Source organism: Callorhinus ursinus, unplaced genomic scaffold (assembly GCF_003265705.2).
Source record: "Callorhinus ursinus isolate GAN/ISIS: 27379988/994484 unplaced genomic scaffold, GSC_fseal_2.0 scaffold5, whole genome shotgun sequence".
Classification (NCBI taxonomy): Eukaryota; Metazoa; Chordata; class Mammalia; order Carnivora; family Otariidae; genus Callorhinus; species Callorhinus ursinus.
The window spans coordinates 48,869,943-48,891,253 of NW_027397067.1; the positions used below are offsets into that span (position 1 = coordinate 48,869,943).

The 21,311-nt window shown below is 46.0% G+C and overlaps 1 protein-coding gene across 2 annotated transcripts in view; it reads left to right on the forward strand.

The window, feature by feature from the left end:
• The first annotated feature begins 214 nt into the window (after positions 1 to 214).
• The window catches only part of BAALC (BAALC binder of MAP3K1 and KLF4), a 108,068-nt gene continuing 86,971 nt past the window's right edge, over positions 215 to 21,311 (forward strand). The window contains exons 1-2 of one of the 2 annotated variants that reach the window (XM_025871499.2): positions 215 to 348; positions 10,860 to 10,967. In XM_025871499.2, coding sequence (XP_025727284.2) covers positions 332 to 348; positions 10,860 to 10,967 — 125 coding nt within the window. In that variant the 5' untranslated portion in view covers positions 215 to 331. Of the gene's footprint in view, positions 349 to 10,859; positions 10,968 to 15,857; positions 16,202 to 21,311 lie in introns of those variants that run through there. The other variant, XM_025871497.2, reaches the window with a different exon arrangement.

Sequence of the window (21,311 nt, forward strand, 5' to 3'; positions counted from 1 at the left end):
AAGGCCCCTTACCCGTGGTCTCACTTCCGGCCGTTTCCGTTCCCCGCCGCCCGCCCCCGCCCGCCCCCGCCCGCCGCAGATGGTCCTCCTGACCAATCAGCACACGTCAATAGTAGCCTCACCCTGCGTCAGCATGCCTGCGTCGTTCACGTGACCTGATCGCCGCAGGTGGTTGGTCTGTCCTCTCACGTCCTCCCAAGAACAGGGGCGAGTACCTACAGTAAGCTATTCCGAGAGAGAGGCCACGTTCACGTAACTTTTATTACAGCATATTGTTATAATTGTTCTCTTCTGTTGTTGCTGTTAATGTCGTGCTGTGCCTGATTTACACATGAAACTGCATCAGAGGTACGTGCATCCAGGAAACAACAGGTGTGTCTGGGCTTCGGTACTGTCCTCGGTTTCAGGCATCGCTGTGGGTCTTGCAGCATGTGCCCCGGCTGGTAAGGGGGGGCTACTGTAGCAACGAGGAATCGGAAGGAAGCACAAACTGGAGTCACAGGGCCTGGATTTGAGTCTCAGCTCCACTGCTTACTGGCTTTGTGATCCCAGGTAACCCACATAACCTGGCAGGCGTCAGTTTTCTCATCCCTAAAATGGGACTGCTACTGATAATAGCCACTTCCGGAGACTTTGGTGAACTAAAGTACGTGAGCTTGTTTTTTAACCTAGAAAGCTTTATAAGTGGTTCCATGTAATCATTTTTTCCCCCTTAGACTGAATCTAAGAACAAAGTAACTTTAAGAGGCACTCTGTGACTCTGGCCTCACTTGCTTGGTAGGAGTTCCAGTCCACTTCAATTCCTCTCAAGCAGTTCAGAAATCCCTGGGCTAGAGGTACCACCAAAGCATCTGTTTTCCTCTAAGGGGCTCCAAGCCCTTCCAGGGAAATGGCCCCTTATGCACAGGCCCTCCCATTTTCACCCACTTGACCTCACCACCTTGGTTACAGCTGGTGGGAGGAGGGGTGGGCCCTGCTCCCAGGGTCTCGGATGAGCCAACAACTCCCCAAGTCTCCCCAGGGGCCCATGCACTGGAGACCCTCCCCTCTTTTGTGCAGATGTTTGGACTCAGTTGCGCTGGATGGGAGTGGGAGCTTTGGGAGCAGAGTGAGGGTAGCTCACGGCACACCTCACCTGCTTTGGGCGCAAAGGTGCCTGGTGCCTGGGAGAAGCTGCTCTGCCTCCTGCTGTTCTCTAGCTGTTTTCAATTTCCTTTCTTTCCTGCCTTCACTATAAACTCCCACTGGTTAAGGTAACCTGGGAGTGTTGCTCTGTCTCTCAACTTATAGGAGACCGATTGCCCTGGGAGAATCACAAGGTCCCTGCAGAGGTGCGGAGTTTGCCCAGAGTAAAGTGCATCAGCTACTCTATTTGAAAATGGAAATGCCATGATGTCTACTGACGGGGGGCTGGTAAACAGGATCATGGCATCCACACCACCATGAGATCCTACAGCTGGAAAACAGTACAAGGAAACCCTTTATGTACCAGTATGGAGTGATCCACAGGACATTTTCCTCAGCAAAAAGTGTGAGGTTCAGAACAGTATGTATAATCTTCCATCACTTGGGCAGCAAAATGAAATTCATAAAATATCTCTGGAATATCACACATAATCTAATGACACTGGTTGTCCATGAGGAGGGGAGCTGGGTGGCTGGTAGCAGGGGTGAAAGAAGGAATTTTCACTGAACATCCCATAATGACTTTTTCTAAATATAGAACCTGAAATTAAATCACCTACTTAAACAATCACATCAGGGAAAAAAAAGTCTTAAAAATGTGCTTTATGAAGTTGAGCAGTCCTGGGTTCAAGTTTGGCTCCACAATTTATTGCTGTGTGTTATTGAACAAGTTACTCAACCTCTCTGAACTCGGCTTTCTTATTTGTAAAATAATAACAGTAATGCCAGTCTGAAAGGACTGTTGCAGTACTCTACCCTGTGTGGCCCATAGCTGCCATTCAACTTTGGCTATTGCCATCGCCAATTTTCCCACAAGGCATTTAACATTACCCTCCTAGCCTGTCCCGTGCTCCTCAAGATGCAAAATTTCAAAGCAGTGCTATATTTTGTTGGCATTTTTGTCTTTTCTGTTTGTTTGTTTTTGTCCAAAATTCTCCCCAGGATAAGGGCCATGGAAGTTGGGCCAAGTAAATTAGAATGAGCCTCTGTTGTGCTCAAAATCAGTCTTCTGTTTGAAATGGGCTCATTGTCTTTGGACCCAGCCTATGTCTATCTTTCTTTGGAGTGAGTTCTTCCAGTCCCTTCTTAGTCTCTTCTGCAGTCTCCTAACAGCCCACCCATGGATTCTCTAAGCACTTGTAACTGCCTGGTGAACACATTAAGCTATGATGTTAGTTATTATGGTCCCCACTTCCCATCGTCTTCAGTCACAGTATTTGATGCATTATAGTCACAAAAGTGTGAGCAGGATTCCACCACAGTGATGACTGCGGCGCTCAGGGGCTGGAGAGACTAGGGCCATGTTGCTTCTAACAGGGGAGAGAGGATCCAAGCCAACTCCGTCGTCCTATCTTGCTGGCACTAGGGGGCGCTATCTTGTTTAGCTATTTTCTTAAGTTTTGCTTTAGCTTTTGAATGGATGGGCCTGCTGTGATCATATCTTGATGAGTGGACAGTAAAAGCTACAGGAATATGATTACGGAAAGGAAGGCCAGGTCTGTGTGTCTGGTTTTCTCTCTGTGGGGAGTGAGTATTAATGCAGATTCCCAGGCTCAACCCCCAGGGCCCTGTCTCAGTGGGTCTGGACTGGGACCCAGGAATGTGCATTTTAGTAACTCAGGTGATAGTGGTATGTGTGTTCCAAAGGCCAGACTTGAGAAAGCAAAACACAGGGGTTGTTTGTTTGTTTTAATCTCCTTTTCCTCTCTTTTCGTAAAAATATGTCTGCTGACTCTCACTCATGGTGGTGTTGCCCCTCCTCGGCCTGCCCGTCTCTGAGTGTACACTCATATTTGTTAGATCTTCATCTGTGGGAATCTCCCAGGTTTAAATTGGGGATGCGCTCTTCAGGAAGGATTTGCATCTGTTTCTGCCAAGCGCTGCTAACTTGGAACCACTCAGACGTCTACTAGAATGATAGCCTAACGGAAGAGTCCAAGGCTTGGCTCCTCCTCCACGCCGCTGGCTCAAGGGTTGTATCTGGACCATGCCACTGCTACCACCATTTGCTCAGAGGACAGTTCTGTTCTTCCTTGCCTGATCACTGCTTGCAGCTCGAATTTCCATTTCTGGTCTGCTCCTTTTTCTGGGGAGGGGTGCCTTGGCAACTTCCCTAGTTTCCTATAAGCCCAGTGTTGCATCTGTAAGTGTAGTCATTTTGCAGCAGGAGGGCCCTCCAGAATATTGAATCCAGCACATGACCAGTGGAAGTCTTTATTTTCAAATGTAGACGTGCTTATTCCTGTGAGATAAAAGGGTAATACATCCATCGTGGGAGTTATTCAGTGGAGGCAGTTTGGCGTCCCACACCGTAGGAGGGTTGAAGGAGACAGGAACATGCCAGGAGATGGTCTGTGTGTGACTTCTCAGATAACTGTTGGTGTATTCCACTGGGTTCCACCCTGAGTATCTTGTTGAGGCCTGACAAGGCAAAAAGCAGAGTCCCAACAAATTCTACAGTGTTATTTGTGTCTGCACCTATCTTTTTCTTCCCTCTCATTTCAGGGAAGGAGATGTTCCTCCCATATCAACATCTGTCCCCACTCTGTGGGCTTGGGATTCCCTCCCTCTAAACTTTCCCGGGGCTTTTTCCCCCCCCACCCCCCCCCCTCCGCCCCCCCCCCTTTCCCCCCCCCCCCCCCCCCAGTAAATAATTCTCATGCCAAATGTGCTCCATTTCCCATCTTTAAAAAAAACCCACCCTTGACCCAAGCTACCCTATCCTCACTATTCTAATCCCCTTTAGAACCAAATATCTCAAAAACACTTGGCTATACATGCCCCCATCACTTCTTCACTTTCCATTTACCTTCTTTTCTCTTTGGGTTCTATTTTTAGTGAGGTGATTCACACACATTTTTTAGCCAAGTAGTTCTGTAAGGCTTGTTATGAAAAACAGTCCCCTACTCTGCTTCCCCCATCAAAGACAGCTACTTATAATTCTTTTTGCTGATTTTCTTTTTGGCATTTAACTCTGTGTTTTTAAATAAAATGCTAATATCAAGTTGCTTTTGATCCCTCAATTTCAGGGACTTTTAGGCAATTTTATCTGCTGACTCCCCCTTAGAGAGAGTGAGGATTTGACTCTCATTTTTTCCATAATTTTTCTTCCCACAGCACTCACATACACTCTTACATCAGGTTAAGGATATGGTTACGTTACAGTTTTGCTTGATTCAAAAATCAGTTTTTATTTTATTAAGATATTGAGAGTTGAGCTATGTCATAAATCTAGATGACTTTTTCTTTCTTATACAATCTTTAATTTTCCCTGGGAATGCCTTTTTTTTATTTGCTTAGTTTCCATGTACTTATCACCAGTTCAACTTCAAGCTGTCACTATTTAACTCTCCTCTCAAATCATTTAGATTTAGCTATCAATTTTGTTTATCCTCTTGAGGAAGTCTCTTCCAGGACCTTCTGACCTTTACAAATTTAGTTCTTCTCCAGTCCGCCTTCCTGAGCTGGTGTAGTTGGCACTGTCTCTTAGGAGGTCCCTTCACCATGAGCCTGGGATTCTCTTCATCTTTTTCTTCGGTCCTGAGTCTAAACTCTTCTTCCTTCCTTTTGTGGGGCACATCTTCCAGTTACTTCTTGAGAAAAGTGGATGGGAGGTAAATTTGGGGGGACCTTGCAAATGGAACTGCCTGAATTCTAAGCTTTTACTTAATAGATGGTTGGGCTGGGTATAAAAAGAATCTAGGTTGAAAATAACTTCTTCAGAATTTTCAAGGCAATGTTCCACTGTGATCTAGCCTCCAGTGTTATGATTGAGAAGTCCAAAGACATTCTGATTCTTAATCCTCTGAATGTTACCTGTTTTCTCTTGTGAAGCCTGTAGGCTCTCCTCTGTGTCCCCAGTGTTCTGAAATTTTACAATGATGTGCTTCGGGATAGTTTTGCCTTCATCTATTTCGACAGTTCAACTCTAGAAAATTTTCTTGAATTATTTCATTGATGATTTCCTTCCCTCTGTTTTCATGTCTCTTTCTGGGATTCCTATTATTTGGGTATTGGAACTCCTAGGCAGATCCTCTAAATTCTGTATATTTTCTTTCCTGTACTCCATCTTAATGGCTTTTTTGCCTAAGTTTTATTTTTCTAGCCCTTCTACTGAGTCTTTCATTTCTGCCATCTTAAATTTAATTTCCAAGGGCTCTAGTTTGTTGTTGTTTGTTCTCTGAAGGTTCTGTTTTACTTGCAATCTGTTTTTCTTTCATGGTTGTTGCATCTCCTCTAATATCTCTGAGGATACTAAACATCATTTTCTGGAGGCTTTTTTCCCCTCTTATATAGTCTTTATTTTCTCCAAGTAGCTCTTTCACATGACAGGCTTTCTTCACATATCTTGTAATAGTTGCTGTCTGCTTATGCTTGACAGTGGGGGCCAAAAAGCTGGTTTGAAGCTTTGTTAACATGAGTAGAGCTTATCAACTGTGAGCTTCATAGGAGGGCACTCTGGCCTGGCTGTTCACTTGGGTAACCCTGATGCAGGTATCTTGCCTCTGGACTGGACAGTTTCCCAAGAGAATCTTCCCTGCCTGTGTTCTGGAAGGTGAGGAGGGGGAAGAGCCCCGAGGAGTCTCAGTACACGTAAGCGTACAGTCTCCTCATCTTCCTGCTTGGTACCCCAGCCTAGAGAGAGACCCATTGTTTTATCTTTCCAGAGAATGAAGCCCATCTGAGGGAGAGCAGTAAAAGACTATTCAGGACATGGTGGGGGTTCTGCATATACAATTATTTTTAAGACTGCTTTCAACCAATTCTCCTTGTTCTCATGCCAATTCCCAGCCCCCTTACCTTACCTCTACTTTTAAAGTTTCCTAGTGCCGCCAATCTCTGCGACTTTGAAAGTGTCAGTTGTGTTGGTTTGAGGCTTCCTCACTACTGACTCGGATCCAGCTTTCTTCAATCTGCTTTATCAGTTACAGCTTATCTATGGGATTTTCAGCTTTCAAGATGTGGTGGTTTTGTGCTCTCCCCTTCTCACTGTCCTTCTGGGTTTACGGAAAAGTTAGTCCTGTTATTGGGGTTTATGTGGGGTTTCAAGAGGGAGTAGAGTTGGATGCGTGTGTTCATTTGTTTATTGGCCCATCCTCTGGCTCCGGCCCCACTGACCTCTCTCTCACCAAGGTCACCAGTGACTCCATGTTCCCAAATCCAGCACGCTGTTCTTTGTCCCTGACCTGCACCACCTCTCAGCAGCTATTGTCAGAACTGAATGCCCTCTTCTTGGCAGGTCCTTTTCTCTCTGCTTCTAGGACACCACCTCCTGCTTCTTTGATGTCCCCTTCTCATGTTCTTCTCAAGTTCATTTTCCTCTGCCCGTCCTCTGAAGAGTGGTTTCTTCAGGGCTGGTCCCAGACCACCCTCCCTTCTCTCCCTTCTCTCCCTCTCCGCTCTCTTCTCTCTCCTTAGGGAACCCCACACTTTTGTTCGTGGCTCCACCACTGACCTTCCTTGATCTCCCGTCTTCTCTCAACTCCCAGACATGTTTAATTTCGAAGCATCTAAAACAGAACTCCTGATTTTTTTTCTCTAAATTTATTTCTTATCAAGTCTTTATTACCCACCCTGCTACTCAAGCAGAAATCAGAGAGTCATTCTTGTTTTCTCCCTCTTCCTTACCCCTGACATCCAAAACATCAGCCGGCCTTTCTGACTCTCCCTCCGTAATGTGCCTCTAGTCTGTCCATTTTCCCCATCTTCACTGCCACCTTCCGAAGCCTATGAGCTGCTGTTGTCTGTCTCTTGCTTTGATGATTGCAGCAGTCTGTGAACTGGTCTCCCTACTTTTTTTCTTGGCTCCCTAAAATCAGTTCTCCACACAAGTGATCTTTTAAAAACCGAACAGCGGATTAGTTTCTCTTCTGAGAAAAATACTTTGTGTTGTTCTTATAACAAAATCCACACTTGTTGCCATGTCGCTACCAGATGCCATGGCTTCTCTGCTGGGCACCCTTGTTATTTCCCTGGATGCCACCACTTCTAGGCACTGCAGTCTCCTGTTAGGAGCCCTAGACATGCCAGACCACACACCTCTCCTACTTTTCTGTATGTTTCATCTGGTTAGTAGAGTGCCAGAGGAGTGAAACTTATGCCCTAGTATCAGACAGCTGTAAAATTTTTAAAAATCTCATTTATTGAGGTATAATTGACATTGACTTCAGATGGACAATATAGCGATTCCATATCTGTACCTATTGTGAAATGATCACCACAAGAGGTCTAGTTACCATTCATCTACTCTCAGCAATGCTCAAATATGCAACACAGTATCATTACCTATGGTCGCCGTGTTCTACATTACATCCCCGGGACTTATTTATTTTAAAACTGGAAATTCTACCTTTTGACCTCCTTCACCCATTTTGCCTGCTCTCCACCCCCCACCCCTGGCAACCACCACAGACAGCTTCGAGTGGAACTGTTTTCTCATTTTGCTTCCATTCGCCTCCTTTCTACAGGCTTGGGCACAAGTTCTTAGAGGAAGAGAATTCAGAAGCCTGGGGACTTACGTGGGACAGGAGGTGAATCTGGATAACCACTGTGAGGCTGCACTAAGAGCCTTCCTTCTTTCTGACTGCCAAGACCTTCATTTATGAGCAAGCTTGCTTTTCCCAAGTCTTCTTCCCAGGAGGCTTTCAGTCTCTGAAGCAAGTAGAGTTCCCCCGAGCTTTGTCCAGGGAGGTTTAGATGTTTAGCTTTAACATGTTCCTCACCATGACCACTTACTTTTCTTTAATTCTCTAATCATCTCCCCACCCCGTACCTTTTCCCCCTAAAATGTCTCCATACATTTTTGAGGGACCAAAAGAGATACACTGTGCTTCCTGTCTCGGGCTTATTCAGGAAGGTGCCTTTTCTCTCCCCCCTCCCCCATCCTACTTCTATTATTATTTGAGATGCTTTGATAAGCATGAAACCGCCTGCTTTCTGACCTGTGATGGCAGCATTTCCCTGAGATTCCTTTTTTTTTTTTAAGATTTTATTTATTTTTTGACAGCAAGAGGGAACATAAGCAGGGGGAGTGGGAGAGGGAGAAGCAGGCTTCCCGCTGAGCAGGGAGCCCGATGCGGGGCTCGGGGCTCAATCCCAAGACCCTGGGACCATGACCTGAGCTGAAGGCAGACGCTTAACGACTGAGCCACCCAGGCACCCCATTCTCTGATATTCCTAAGTGAGTTGCTTGTTGTTAGCTGAGAACTTGAAATGCACATCAGTGCATTAATTCAACCTTATGAAGGAATCTATCAGGAGGTAAAATCAACAATGCAGATAAAACATTCTCCCAGCCCACACATAATTTTTACTAGCTTGTTTCTCCCCAGCACTGCCAGGATGAACACCCTATGCAATATAGATAATCAACATAGAGATCAAATCATTGTTCTCATACTCTGGCTTGTTCCTGGATTTGGTCATGTGACTGTTTACGAGGGAGTTCTAAAGTGTGGAGTATTTTTCATCCTATTTGCAGTAACTGTTTCATTTTTCTCAATTCCAAATAGGATTACTAAAAGCATAGACACTGCTTGAAACTGGAAAATTTCTCCCAAGGCTCTGCTAATCTTCATTTTTCCTCCTGTGAATAGTAGGAACACATGGAGCTTTTCTTTTTCTTTTTTTTTTTTTTTAAGATTTTATTTATTTGTTTGAGAGAGAGAGAATGAGAGATAGAGAGCACGAGAGGGAAGAGGGTCAGAGGGAGAAGCAGACTCCCCGCTGAGCAGGGAGCCCGATGCGGGACTCGATCCTAGGACTCCAGGATCATGACCTGAGCCGAAGGCAGTTGCTTAACCAACTGAGCCACCCAGGCGCCCCACATGGAGCTTTTCCAAATGGGGTTGCCCTTGGAGAAGACCTCTCCTTAGATGTTTGCAGGTAGCCAGCCGCATCTGAACAGCTTCCAGTGGACGACTGGCACTGGCAGTGTGATTGATGGGTGCCCTTCGGTGTTGCCTCTACCTGTGTTCAAATCTTGGCTTTGGTATTATGCTTGACATTCGACGAGTCACTTAACCTCTGTAAGTCTCAGTGTCTTGTTATAAAAATGGGGCTTTTAATAGCACCTACCTCCTAGCATTGCTGTGAGGATTAAATGAGCTAATCCATATGCAAAGTGCCTATTATAGAGAGACTGGGACATATAAGTGTCCCATAACTGTTAGCTAGAATTAGTCATAGGAGCTGGGTGGGAGACCACTGTCTCCCCCCTGAGCGTACCTGCTGCAGTCTGGGAAGCCTGTCCGTGTGTACCAAAGGTCCATCTGATACACTGTTTATCAGAAAGGACATTCTTGCAGGGATGGTCACCCTCCAGAGCCCCCAGTTGGTTTCCATGTCACCTCTGGGTGAAAAATGCAGCTGCATCTGTGCAGAAAGCTGGTCCTGCCTATTGGCTCTGCTTCTCTGGCCAGAGGTGGAGACACGAAGGAAGAGGTGCCTCCATACATTCAGAGCCCCCTTGGGGTTCACTTAGCTTGTTCCCACTCTGTCTTCCTCTGAGGAGGCCAAGACTTTAAGGAGGTTGAAGGAGAACATGTAAGGTCAGCCCTGCGATGTCAAAAGCAGGACAGAAAGAAGACCTAGCCGTCCCAGCCAGTCAAGGAATAACAATGATGATAATAAAACGGTTTTGAAGATTAAAACAATAGCTAGCCTCTGTTGAACACTCGCCATGTGTTAGGACTTGTGTTCACTGTCCCCTCTTAGCAACACTGTGAAGCAGGTACTGTGTTTATGTCCATTTCATAGATGAGAGCAAGGCACAGAACAGTGCCTCTCGTCTCACATGAGTAAGCATCGGAGTCCGAATTGGAACACAGGTTCATTTGAGGGAGGAAAAATGCTAAAAACACTTTAAATCCTTGATTTAATGACCCTGAAATGTAGGCAGAGTCAGATGGACCCTCCTTTCCTGGGCAGTGTATTGGGCGCTTCATGTATCTGGACAACTTCAGTCTTCAGAATGCCCCGCTTGCTGCCTCAGCTGCTCTCCCATCAGCCCTTGAGCGACCAGCTCTTTCAGGAGGCAGTGTTTTCACTGGGTTCTTACAAATGAAAGACCTGGTGTCTGCCCTGCTCATTTTTTTCCTTCCCTCTCTTTACGAGAATCAGGAAGTCATGTTTTTCCTGTAGGATAAGGCGATTACTTTTCTGTTGACTGAAGACAAGCAGAAAGCAAACTCAACCTCCTTTCCATGTTAATTTTACAGGGACAGGATTGAGAGATGGCCTGACTTTCCTGCATCTCACCCCTGTCTCTTACATCTATACCTTCCCTGATGAAGGCGGGCAGTTCCAATGGCAACAACCAGGATGGCGTCAACAGAGTAACTGACTGTGGTCCTTTTTGCCCTCATCTGGGAAAGATGAACAAAAGTCACCATCTGTTCCCCTGAGCTTTGCCATGCTGTGGTCTAACATTATATATAAGTACAGTTAACAGCCTGCCCTACCCTAAGGAGCAATATAATAAATATGAAAATTAATTTGTATGTTTTCACTTGCCTGGGATTCATTTTTATTTGTTCTGACTCAGTAAGGCAAGCAACTCTTTTCAAAGGGAAATAAATAAGATACACCACATCTCTTTAATGATCGGAGGTCCAGGTTAAGTGTCCCGTAGGTAAGCAAACAGCAAACAAAAAATTGTATGTGCTTTCTTTCAGAGAAAGAGTCTCAATGATCTGGCCTACTCTGGGCTACATGAACATTTCTGAGAACAGTCAAGAGCTCCAAGCCACAGTTTGCCTCCGTGCTCCAGGCCATGGTCAGAGGTGAGGAGAACATTCTGTTCCTGTCCTCGAGCTTTGCCTTAAAAACCCAAACCCTGCACTCCTAGGCTCTTGGCATTGTAAACTTGCAATCCCCCGCCAGCAGCAGCAGACCGAATCTGTTCTCTCTTTCAGTTCCTCTCTCTTCGTCAGATTATATTTTGACAAGTGCCTGCTGGTTCTCAAGCTACTTTTCCGATTCACGTGCTGTCAGAATCTTCTGGGTTCAAGGTGAAGGCTCGATCAGAGAGAGCTGATGCATGGAATTGGGACCATTGTTCTTAATAAATACTGCACTTTAAATAAAGACAGCAACATGCAAAGCCATAGAAAATGCTCTTTCTACAAACTCGGGCAGAAGTTACAACCTGCCCTTCCTTTGCTCTAAAGAGAGGGAAGCCTCCCTGCGTACGGACTGAGATCTAGGCTCTAATCTTCCTCTTCATGATATTTAGAGTAACCTTTGGCAAATGATTCAACCTTTCCTTGTTTCAAGTGAAGAGGAAGTTCAGAAACAACACTGTGAATTCACCCAGGGTGATGCTAGGGGACATAGATAATGAGGGCGCCAAAGTGCTAGGTCGTGCTCTGTGCACACTTTATCAAAACCTTCTCTGGGCTTTCACAGTTGTCTCTGGAATTAGTCCTGTGGGACTCTGGCTCTCTCGATCTCTTCTCACTTCTAATTCAGTCCCCTTTTCTTCTAACTATTATAGTCTACAGTTTGAAGTCCTGTCATTTTAAAACCTCACACATCCACTTCATCATCTGATTTTCCTCTCCAGGCCATTTCCAGGAGAATTTGGCTCATTCTCCCCATTGAGAGAACAAATCGGTTATTCATTACACCTTATCAATGAGCTAGTCCTACACGGAAAGGAACTATAGTGAAATCAGAAACTTGGAAACACTGGCAACTGCTTTGTCCTGGGTTTTCCTCTGGGATATAACAAAGCTCCACAGGACATTCATCCAGGAGCCGAGATAAATTCTGAAGACATTGAAGGAATTTGCTGAATCTCTTTAGAATTAACCCAGAGGAGCTGACCTCTCCTCTCCTGAGACTTACTTGGTTTAAAGATTCATGGGGAAGAATTTACAGTGTTTAGTTTCACATTTAAATTTAATTTGCTATATCCAGGTTTTGGGGTAACATGCAATTACTTTCTTTTTTCCAAGTTTCCGCTTTCACCCTTTCTCACTTCTTAAACCAAATCCAAAACTCATTTATCTTCTTGCTGTTTTAATATTTCAGTTTCTCCTTGTTTTTACTCCAGTTGTCATGTTTACCTTGTATTTCCTGAACTCCAGTGCCACACATCTCCCCAGGGATGGAGTCATTTTTTAAGGGTGAGAGAGGAGGAAATGGGCCCATGTGACACTTTGCTGACTTTTTTTTACCCAGACGTGAGGAATGCAATTAGATTTTGTGCTTTGGGGCGCTAACATGGAGCTCTTTTCCTTTAAAACAAAATTACAATTTGTAGATCCATGAGGATGTGTCAGCTAGTCAAGATTGGGGAACAGGAGGGATGTTCAGTGGAAACTACTTGAGAATCCTCCAGACAGAGGGCATGGGGCTACAGTTCTGGTTTGCTCACTGAATGTGGAGTTGTGGGGTACTTGCTGAAGTTTGGCATTCAGGACTAAAGAGATTTACCTGGGGTCTGCATCCTGTTGGCCAGAATTACTGCTGCTATAGCTGCTCATTTGTGTTACTTTTTTGCTTGTAAAATTCAAAACGTAGAAGGCAGTGAATCCGTCTGAATTCTTTTTTCAGATGACTGATCCTGAGGGCAGGTTGAAGGTCCTGCAGAGCTTCTGTTCTGTCTTGGACTGTGACTGTCTCAGTGAAGGTTGCCTTTCTTCAGCTCGCTGACAGTTGGGCAGAGCTCTGTGATGCTAGGCCACATAAATAAGATCTGGAGGTGAAAGGGATTTGGTCCATAAAGCCCTCTGCTCTAGTTTCCACAGAAACAAGCCAGGGGTGATACCCACCACAGGGGCTCTTAAAGCCACAGATACTTCATTCTGAGAATCCCATCATGTTACAAATACCATTCAGCAATAGTTTTTTGTTTTTGTTTTTTTAAGATTTTATTTATTTATTTGAGAGAGAGAATGAGAGAGAGAGAGCACAGGAGGGGGGAGGGTCAGAGGGAGAAGCAGACTCACTGCTGAGCAGGGAGCCCGATGCAGGACTCCATCCCAGGACTCCAGGATCATGACCTGAGCCGAAGGCAGTCACCCAACCAACTGAGCCACCCAGGTGCCCCTCTGCAATAGTTTTTAAAGGCATAATCTACTTCATTGCTCAGGATGGCTTTGGCTAAGGCTTTCAATTCCTTGTTGCAACCTTCCTTCCTTTAAAATAGTTATTTTTTGTTGTTGCTTTTATTGTATGTATGTAGGCTCCACGCATGGAGCCCAATGCAGGGCTTGAACTCACAACCTGAGATCAAGACCTGAGCTGAGGTCAAGAGTTGGACGCTTAACCCACTGAATGTCCCTGTTGTTTCCTTTAAACTTGATGGGAAAAGGTGACCAATTCAGGCCAGTTGAGTTATAGATTCGGAACAGATGGTTTAAGATAAATTACTACACTTTACATATTTACATTTAATTTATTACATTTGCTTCTAAAGTTTTGGAGAAAATTCAGTACCAACTAAAGAGTTATAATTAAAAGTGTACAGACCCAGCAGTCAGAGGCCCAAGCACACGGATTGAAACTTCATTTCTGCCAGAGATCACACTTTACTTTGTGATTTTGGGTGATACCACAAACCTCTCTGGACTATGATTTCCTAGTTGGTAAAATCAAAGGACTGGATCAGCTGATCTCTAACTTTTTCTAGGTTCAAAAATTGTCTGAATCTGTGGTGTTATATAACAGCAGAAGAGATTCCATGAAAAAATAGAACGTTGCTCTGTCGATGATGATTATGTAGGAATGGTGGTAAGAAATTTGCAGGAAGGTTGCTAGTAACATCATAAAGGAAGGAAAAGGGAAGGAGGGAAAAGAAAAAATACGATTTACCAAACTTCTGCTGTGTGCTAAGAACTTCACAGACATTATCTCATGTGAAAATATCATTTCAGTGATTTCCTTCTTAAGGGACAGAGATGCCATTTTTGCTTCTTGCCCCAAATGTGCATGATCGCTAACATTGATTGAGCGCTTTCTATGTGCCAGGCACACTCCCAAGCACTTTACACGTACTTAGACCATTTATTATCCCCATTCTCAGATGAGGAAACTGAGGCACAGAGCGGTTAGGAAACTTACCCAAGGCCATTCAGTTGGTAAGTGTCAGAGCCAAGCTCCAAACTTAGAGAGTTGGGCCCTAGATTTGTGCTCTTAACCCCATCCCCATATTGCCTCTTGTCATTCATTTATTAAGAAAATATTTGTTGAACAGTATTTGAAGGCAATGCCCTAGGCTTGGTCTGTTTACGAGATGCTACGTATTATAGACAATGTAGCCTACATTCTATACATTATGTAGGATATAATGAATACTATACCTTTATTCTATATACTTTATAAGGTGTGTCAAACAGTACACACTACAGCCTATATACAATGAGTAATATACACAGTATATTATATGGGTGTTATATATATATATACTAGCAATGTTTTGCCATAATAGGTATTTAGTAAATATATGTTGAATGAATGAAAACGATACTCATTCAACATCATGTTCTATTCTGGCAGAGCTTGATCACTGAGGATTTATTCTTCCAGTTCTTCCCCTTTCCAGCCCTCTCCTTTAAGGGCAGTTTTCTTCTTCTTTTTTAATTTATTCATAAGAGACAAGATGGGGGGGCCGGGCCGGAGAGAGAGAGAGAGGCAGAGGGAGAAGCAGGTTCCCGGGGAGCCTGATGCGGGACTTGATCCCAGGGTCCTGGGATGGTGACCTGAGACAAAGGCAGACGCTTAGCCATCTGAGCCACCCAGGTGCCCAGGGCAGTTTTCTTTTACCAGGTGTCTGGCTTCTCTGGGACAGGCAAATTCATTGGCCCACCCAGGTCTGAGCTCTAGTGTGCAACAAGTTGCTGAGTGTGCAACAGGGAATGAATGAAGGGCTGACAACTGGGCTGTGCATACAGGAATGTCAAGGCTGCAGGTGGGCTTGGAGGGAAGCCAGCCATGCTCCCAGCCGCATCCAGAGAGGGTGTCCTGGATGCTCAACAGTTCGTGGTTCTGTTTTGCTTTCTTTGAAAACAAAGTTAAAAGTCACAGAACTGGAGAGGTGTTAGTGATAGAGTCTAACCCAACTCCCTCAGAAATCATAGGCCCCATTCCCTACTCTCCAAACCAGCTAAGACCAGAAAAGTTCTCTGACTGTTCCTTAATTCTTAGCGGCATTACTTTCTGTCCATTTTTTTTTTTTTTTTTTTGGCGGGAGGTTGGGGTAGATTGTCCTCAGCTTCACTGCTTTTGAAACAAGTGGCCAGAACGCTTGGGATCCCTTCCCAAGCGCTTCAGTTCTTCCCAGAATAGATGAATGGAAGGAAGGAAGGAGGGGGAAAAAGGAGGAAGGAAAGAAGGAAGGGAGGGAGGGAGGAAGGAAGGAGAGGAGGAAAGTTGGAAGAAGGATACATGCATGAATGGATGAATAGATGAATGGATGAACTGGGGAGTGTGCGGACGCATGGATGCGCAGGACCCTGGGAGCGTAACCCCAGCCCGCGAAGCCGAACCCCTCTTGGGACCCCGCCTTCCTCTCGTTCTCTGGCCACCGCTCCTGCGTCCCCGACCAGCTCCGGCGTTCTGAGGGAGGGAGCCGGGGACGAGGGGGTGGGGAGGGGAACGAGGGAAGGGAGGGCCTGGGAGGAGGGGAGGAGGGGCGCGGGGAGAGGGCGACGCGTGGGGGGCGGGGGGCGCGGCGGGAGCTGGGCGCCTGGCTGCGGCGCGGGCGGGCGGGGACACGATGTCGCCGCCGCCGCCGCCTGGGCTGTGCCGCTGGGGCTGAGCAGCCGCCGCCACTGCCACGGGAGCGGGAGCCCGAGCCCGAGCCCGAGCCGCGAACCGAGGGGCCGCCGGGCGCGATCGCCGCGCGGGAGAATGGGCTGTGGCGGGAGCCGGGCCGATGCCATCGAGCCCCGCTACTACGAGAGCTGGACCCGGGAGACCGAGTCCACCTGGCTCACCTACACCGACTCGGACGCGCCGCCCAGCGCCGCAGCCACCGACAGCGGCCCCGAGGCGGGCGGCCTGCACGCGGGTGAGTGAAGCGGCTCCTGCGGACCCCAGGCGCCGGGAGGCCGGAGCCGAGAGAGAAGCGGGAGGGATACGGGGCGCCAGGGGCAGCCAGAGATTTCCGTGCGGGTGGTAGGGGGTTGGGGGGGGCGGTGAGGAAGACAGACAGACAGACCCAGGCCCAGGGAGTGGGGTCAGCGCGAGACCCTTACAGAGGCTCAGCCAATCTCCGGAACCGCGGGGAACCCAGCTCCCTGCCTCCGCCAGTGCTCGCTCAGTGCAGGGACGCATGCATCGCTGGGAGGACAGCCCACCTGGCACGCACACCTGCTCCTCAGCCCACGCGCGCCCCGGCCCGCCTGACTTCGCCTCTGTCCCGCTTCGTTCCCCACGCCCCACGCCGGCCCCTGTGGACCCGATCCGGCCACGTCTCCATCCACCCGCTGCCTGGACCGTCTCTGCCTTGATTTACAGACACAGCGCCTGACCCAGATTGCCTGGGTGGAGTCCTCCTCTTCGCTTCCCCTTCTCTCCCTGCAGGGAAGGAGTTCCCCTCGGGCTGCGAAAACCAGGATCCAGGGCACAATGCACGCCCGCCCACCCCATCACTAGTTCTGCACTTAAGCTTACTTCTCCAGCAGGTGTTCCGGAGTGAGGACTCCCTCTCCACCCTGTGGTGCCTCGGTGCTTCATATGAGGCAGGGCACAGGTGTGGACTAGGGCTGTAAATTACATACTCTTACCATTCTCCCTGTAGCAGAAATTTAACAGAAGAATATGCAAAGAACTTTCTCTGTGGGTCACACATCAGATTTTTTTTTATTTAAAGGAGACACTAATAATTGTAGAGTAGAGATGAAAATAGTCTGTTGCCACAGACTGACCTTTAGTCATAAATGTGTTGGTGGAAAAGGAAAATACCTCACTACTTAGTATATGGATGTTGTCAAAAGCTAGATTCTTATTTGCATAAAATATTTTAACTCTTTCCGGACCCTTTTATGTTGTTGGCATTTTTGAATAATGAAATCTGAGATAGAAAATGAGGTTAATTTGAAGCATACTGTATATTATAAGGAGGAGGAAAGAAATGTGAAATACTCTTAAAAGTTCAATAATCCTAAATCCATGCTTCCTACATAAGAGCTGCCGTTTTAATTTTAAGAATCAGTCCCTCCATCTTGTAGGACCAAAGCTGGCTCCTTTTTCATATGAACTTGGTGAGTCCCTTTTTTTAAAAAAGCAAGAACTGTCAGTGAAAATGGTATAAGACATAACACTATATTTGTCTCTAATGTTTCTGACTCACGGTAGTAATCATAATGGTTACTTTGTGTCGCTGGTGCTTTCAGCAAGTTTCCAAATGATGTGTTGGCTCAATTCAGTGTCAGAAATGAGGATAAGACATAAGCCTTCACAAGGGACCTGGTAAAAGTTAGATTTAACAGCATTTCCCCAGGAGGTGTGGTACTTCTCAGCAGAGTCAAAGGCCAGAGCTGCACTCTAAGGAAAAATGGTTGAAAAGATCTAGTGTGGAAAAAAAAAAAGTACAGCTTCAAGGACTGGTTGCCTTGGTAACTGGGAGTATATGGTGTGTGTGTACCTACGTGTGGGTATGAGATGGTTATTATGGGATGGCTAAATCTTCATTTCCAGTACTTACTCCTTTTTAGTCTGCCATCCTGACTCCTACCCCACTGTGCCTCATCAGATCGGGGCCCTGCAACAGGTAGGGCCTGGGACAAGCATGCTCATTTGTGGTTCCTTGCCAAATATGGGGCAGCCTTGCCAGGCAGGTGGTCCTGAAGATGTCCTTACTGAAGTTTGCCCACTTCGACCCAGTTAGCCTAGATTCTTCAAAGTGCCTTTCTCATCGCACAGATGCTCTTTTTTTTTTTTTTTTTTTTTTGAGAGAGAGAGCGAGAGCTTGAGCTGGGGCTGGGGTGGGATAGGGAGGGGCAGAAGGGGAGAGAGAGTCTTAAGCAGGCTCCATGATCAGCACAGAGCCCCGAACTGGGCTCCATCTCAGGACCCTGAGATCAAGACCTGAACTGAAATCTAGAATCAGATGCTTAACCAATGAGTCACCCAGGCACCCCCTACAGCTGCTTTTAAAACTGTACCCTATTCCATTGAAATACCCAGCCCAGTTCAAAGATTGCATTTCTTCTGGTGCTCTCCGCCGCTACCAACTCCATACTCATGTCTACTGAAAAGTCCCATTTAAGCACGTCTGCTTGTAAATCTTACTTCAGTTTCTTAGTCCAGTCCAGATTGAGGGCATGTCACAGGACAAATAAATATTTGTTGGATGAATTCTGCATTTTACTGCAGGAAGGGTGGCATGTTTTTTTGCCAGTCCTACAAAGGAAAGAGTTTCTTGCCTCCCCCTCACTCGAAAAGTAGATCCTGAGCCTCTGGTTCCTGTTTTTGGAGATCATCTCCACTAGCCAGCAGAATTCAATTAAGTTTTTAGATTTGGCTATTATGTAGGCTGGAATTAAAGATTTAGCTGAAACCACAGTATCTGATAGCCCGTTGCTTCCCTGTGTCACAGCAGCGTGTCTCGCTGTCACAGGAGGAAATTAAATTGGTCTGACATGATTTAGTCTTCATAAAATCGGTTTGCTGGATTGATTTTTACTTCCGTTGTCTAATGAGGGTCTCTCAAGGAGAAAGGGAGTCTCTGAGGTTACCATGCCCAACCAGCTCAGCCATCCCATACGTGAGTAACACCCTAGCTTTACCTCAATTTGATCACAGGTCCCTTAAATTAAACCCTTAAATATCCCTTCTTGTACTGTTAGGTATTTTTCCTAATTTCTCTAGGGAATAAAACATTTCAAATTTCTCTAAAGTCCTTCTATTTTACAGTTTTAGATTGCTATAATAATTGCTTTAGGAAATGCAGGATGGAGGATTACAAAGTTAGAGACTCACAGGAAAACAGTTCACCTAAATAAATTGAAATATGTAAAATAAAATGAAGAACACTTAATATTACCATCAGTTAATGTTTATCGATGACTTACCGAGGGCTGGGGACTGTACAAAGCAGCACTTAACGTAAATCATCTCACAAGTCCTCAGGGCCAGGATGAGGTAGGAGCTGTGACCATCCTTCTCTTACTAGTAAGGGAATGAGGCGTAGAGTGTGGGAGTGACTTCCCAGTCCAGTACTGGGATCCAGCTCTGCCTGAATCCAAAGCCCATACTCCTAAATATTGCCTTCCTGATTGATGGGAGAGTAACTAAAGAATTCTTCCTTTTACAGTTGATGGGACTCAAAGTCTACTGTGATCTCTTGATATTCTAGTCTGGTCTCAGATAGCATAGTTTTCTTCTGCAGCATCCCTGAGGATGGGGTATGTCTTCCCTAGGGAAGGAGGCCCCCGCATACCTTAGTGGAGCAGTTCCCCTTGTGAGAAACTCTTTTGGCTGCCTTGTAATTTCTACCTGGTGAACTCCGTGCCCTTGCAATCAAGTCTTGTACAGACAATTCTCAATATTTGAAGAGAGCTATTGCATCTCCTCTGACCATTGGTTCTCCAGGCCAAACACATGCAGATCTTTCAGTCATCTCTCAGGCTTGTGGGGACCTGACCATATTATTTCCAAATATGCCTTTTGGTTTGTCAAAGTCCCTCTTGATACAAGAGACCTGTGGTTATCTCCAAGCTCTTCGGTATTAGCTGAGCAACACAGAGCAACATGTGGGCGCTGAACCTCTCCTAGTGCAGGTAAAATCAGGTTAGGATTTGTCTGTTTTCCTGCTGTTGTTGCTGGGGCTATATTGCCTTGATGACTCACATTAAACTTATGATGAGTTAAAACCCTCAGATCCTTCTTTTTAGTCAAATTTAAGTCCTGTGACATAAGAGATGTTGTCTGTGCTATAAATCCAGCACCTGGAACAGTGACTGGAGCATAGGTGGCACTCAGTAAATGTTTGCCAAATGAATGGCTTTTCCCCCTCATGAATCCTGCAGTCATATTATTGATTTCAGTCATCCAAAGTTGAGATTTTGTATTTACTCCTATTAAAATGTATCTTGTTGGTTTCAGTTTAATACTTAAATGTGCTGACCTTGATTCATCTTGATAGTGCCATTAAGACAATATTCTAGGTCTTTGTTTCCTTCCTTGAGAGGGAGTACCAGTAGAGAGCCCACCTGGGGCTTTCTGATGAATAAGGCTCCTCCCTCCCCCTCCCCCCCAGCTCCCTCTATCTGCCTGTTACAGTTGTGGTTATATTTTCAGATAATTTATCCATGAATGCCTGCCCCCTCAAGCATGACAAGCTGTATTAGTTAGGTAAGGGGCCTTTTTTGCTCACCACCAGATCCCTGTGCCTAACACTGTGCCTGTAGTAGGACCTAAAGTGATCTTTCTTTAAGGACTAAATCTCCTAACACTTCTCTGTGTCCATTTCGTTCTCCTGGATTCCCCAGAGATAATGTTTTCCTTCCTTGGAAGTTCCATCTGCTCATCCTTTGGGGGTTCTTGTCTGCCTGATTGGTTGCAAAGTAAGAAAACACCTCCACTTTTCTCTGCTCCCTTTGCCAAACACAAATCTCTGTTACCAGGGTTGTTTTGCAAAAATCACTACAAAAACAGGTGGGAGCAAACCCAGGCGATTCATAAAGTTTGGGAAGTCTCCTGTGCTCATGGCCCAGGCCCCATGTGCGCAGAGTGACATATGGCCTGCCACAGGCTCTCCAGGGACTGTGTGCAGTCCCGTGGGGGCACCGGTCACACTGCGTTGTTCTGTCTCTCCAGGTAGCCTGGGAGCTCTGCCGGCTTGGGTGCTGTGTGAGTGACCATTGCACGCCTGCCTGTAGAAATAAATGAATGGTTGGAGAAATGATCCCGCTAAGCAAGTGAAGTTTTATTTTACATCCTTTTTCTTGAGTCTTATCTTAGATGATTTTGTCTTAGAAATCAGTCCACTGAACTGTGTCTTTTTTAGACACTAGATAAACTATTCTGACTCTAACTAGAGATGAATTTAAGGTTCCAGACTTGGGCCCCACTCAGAGGAACATCATCCCCTCTCAATCGGCACAGTCTTTTCCGGCCTTGTGCTGTACTCAGCAATCTCTCGGGCTTAACTGGTCCTGCCTTTGCTTTGGAAT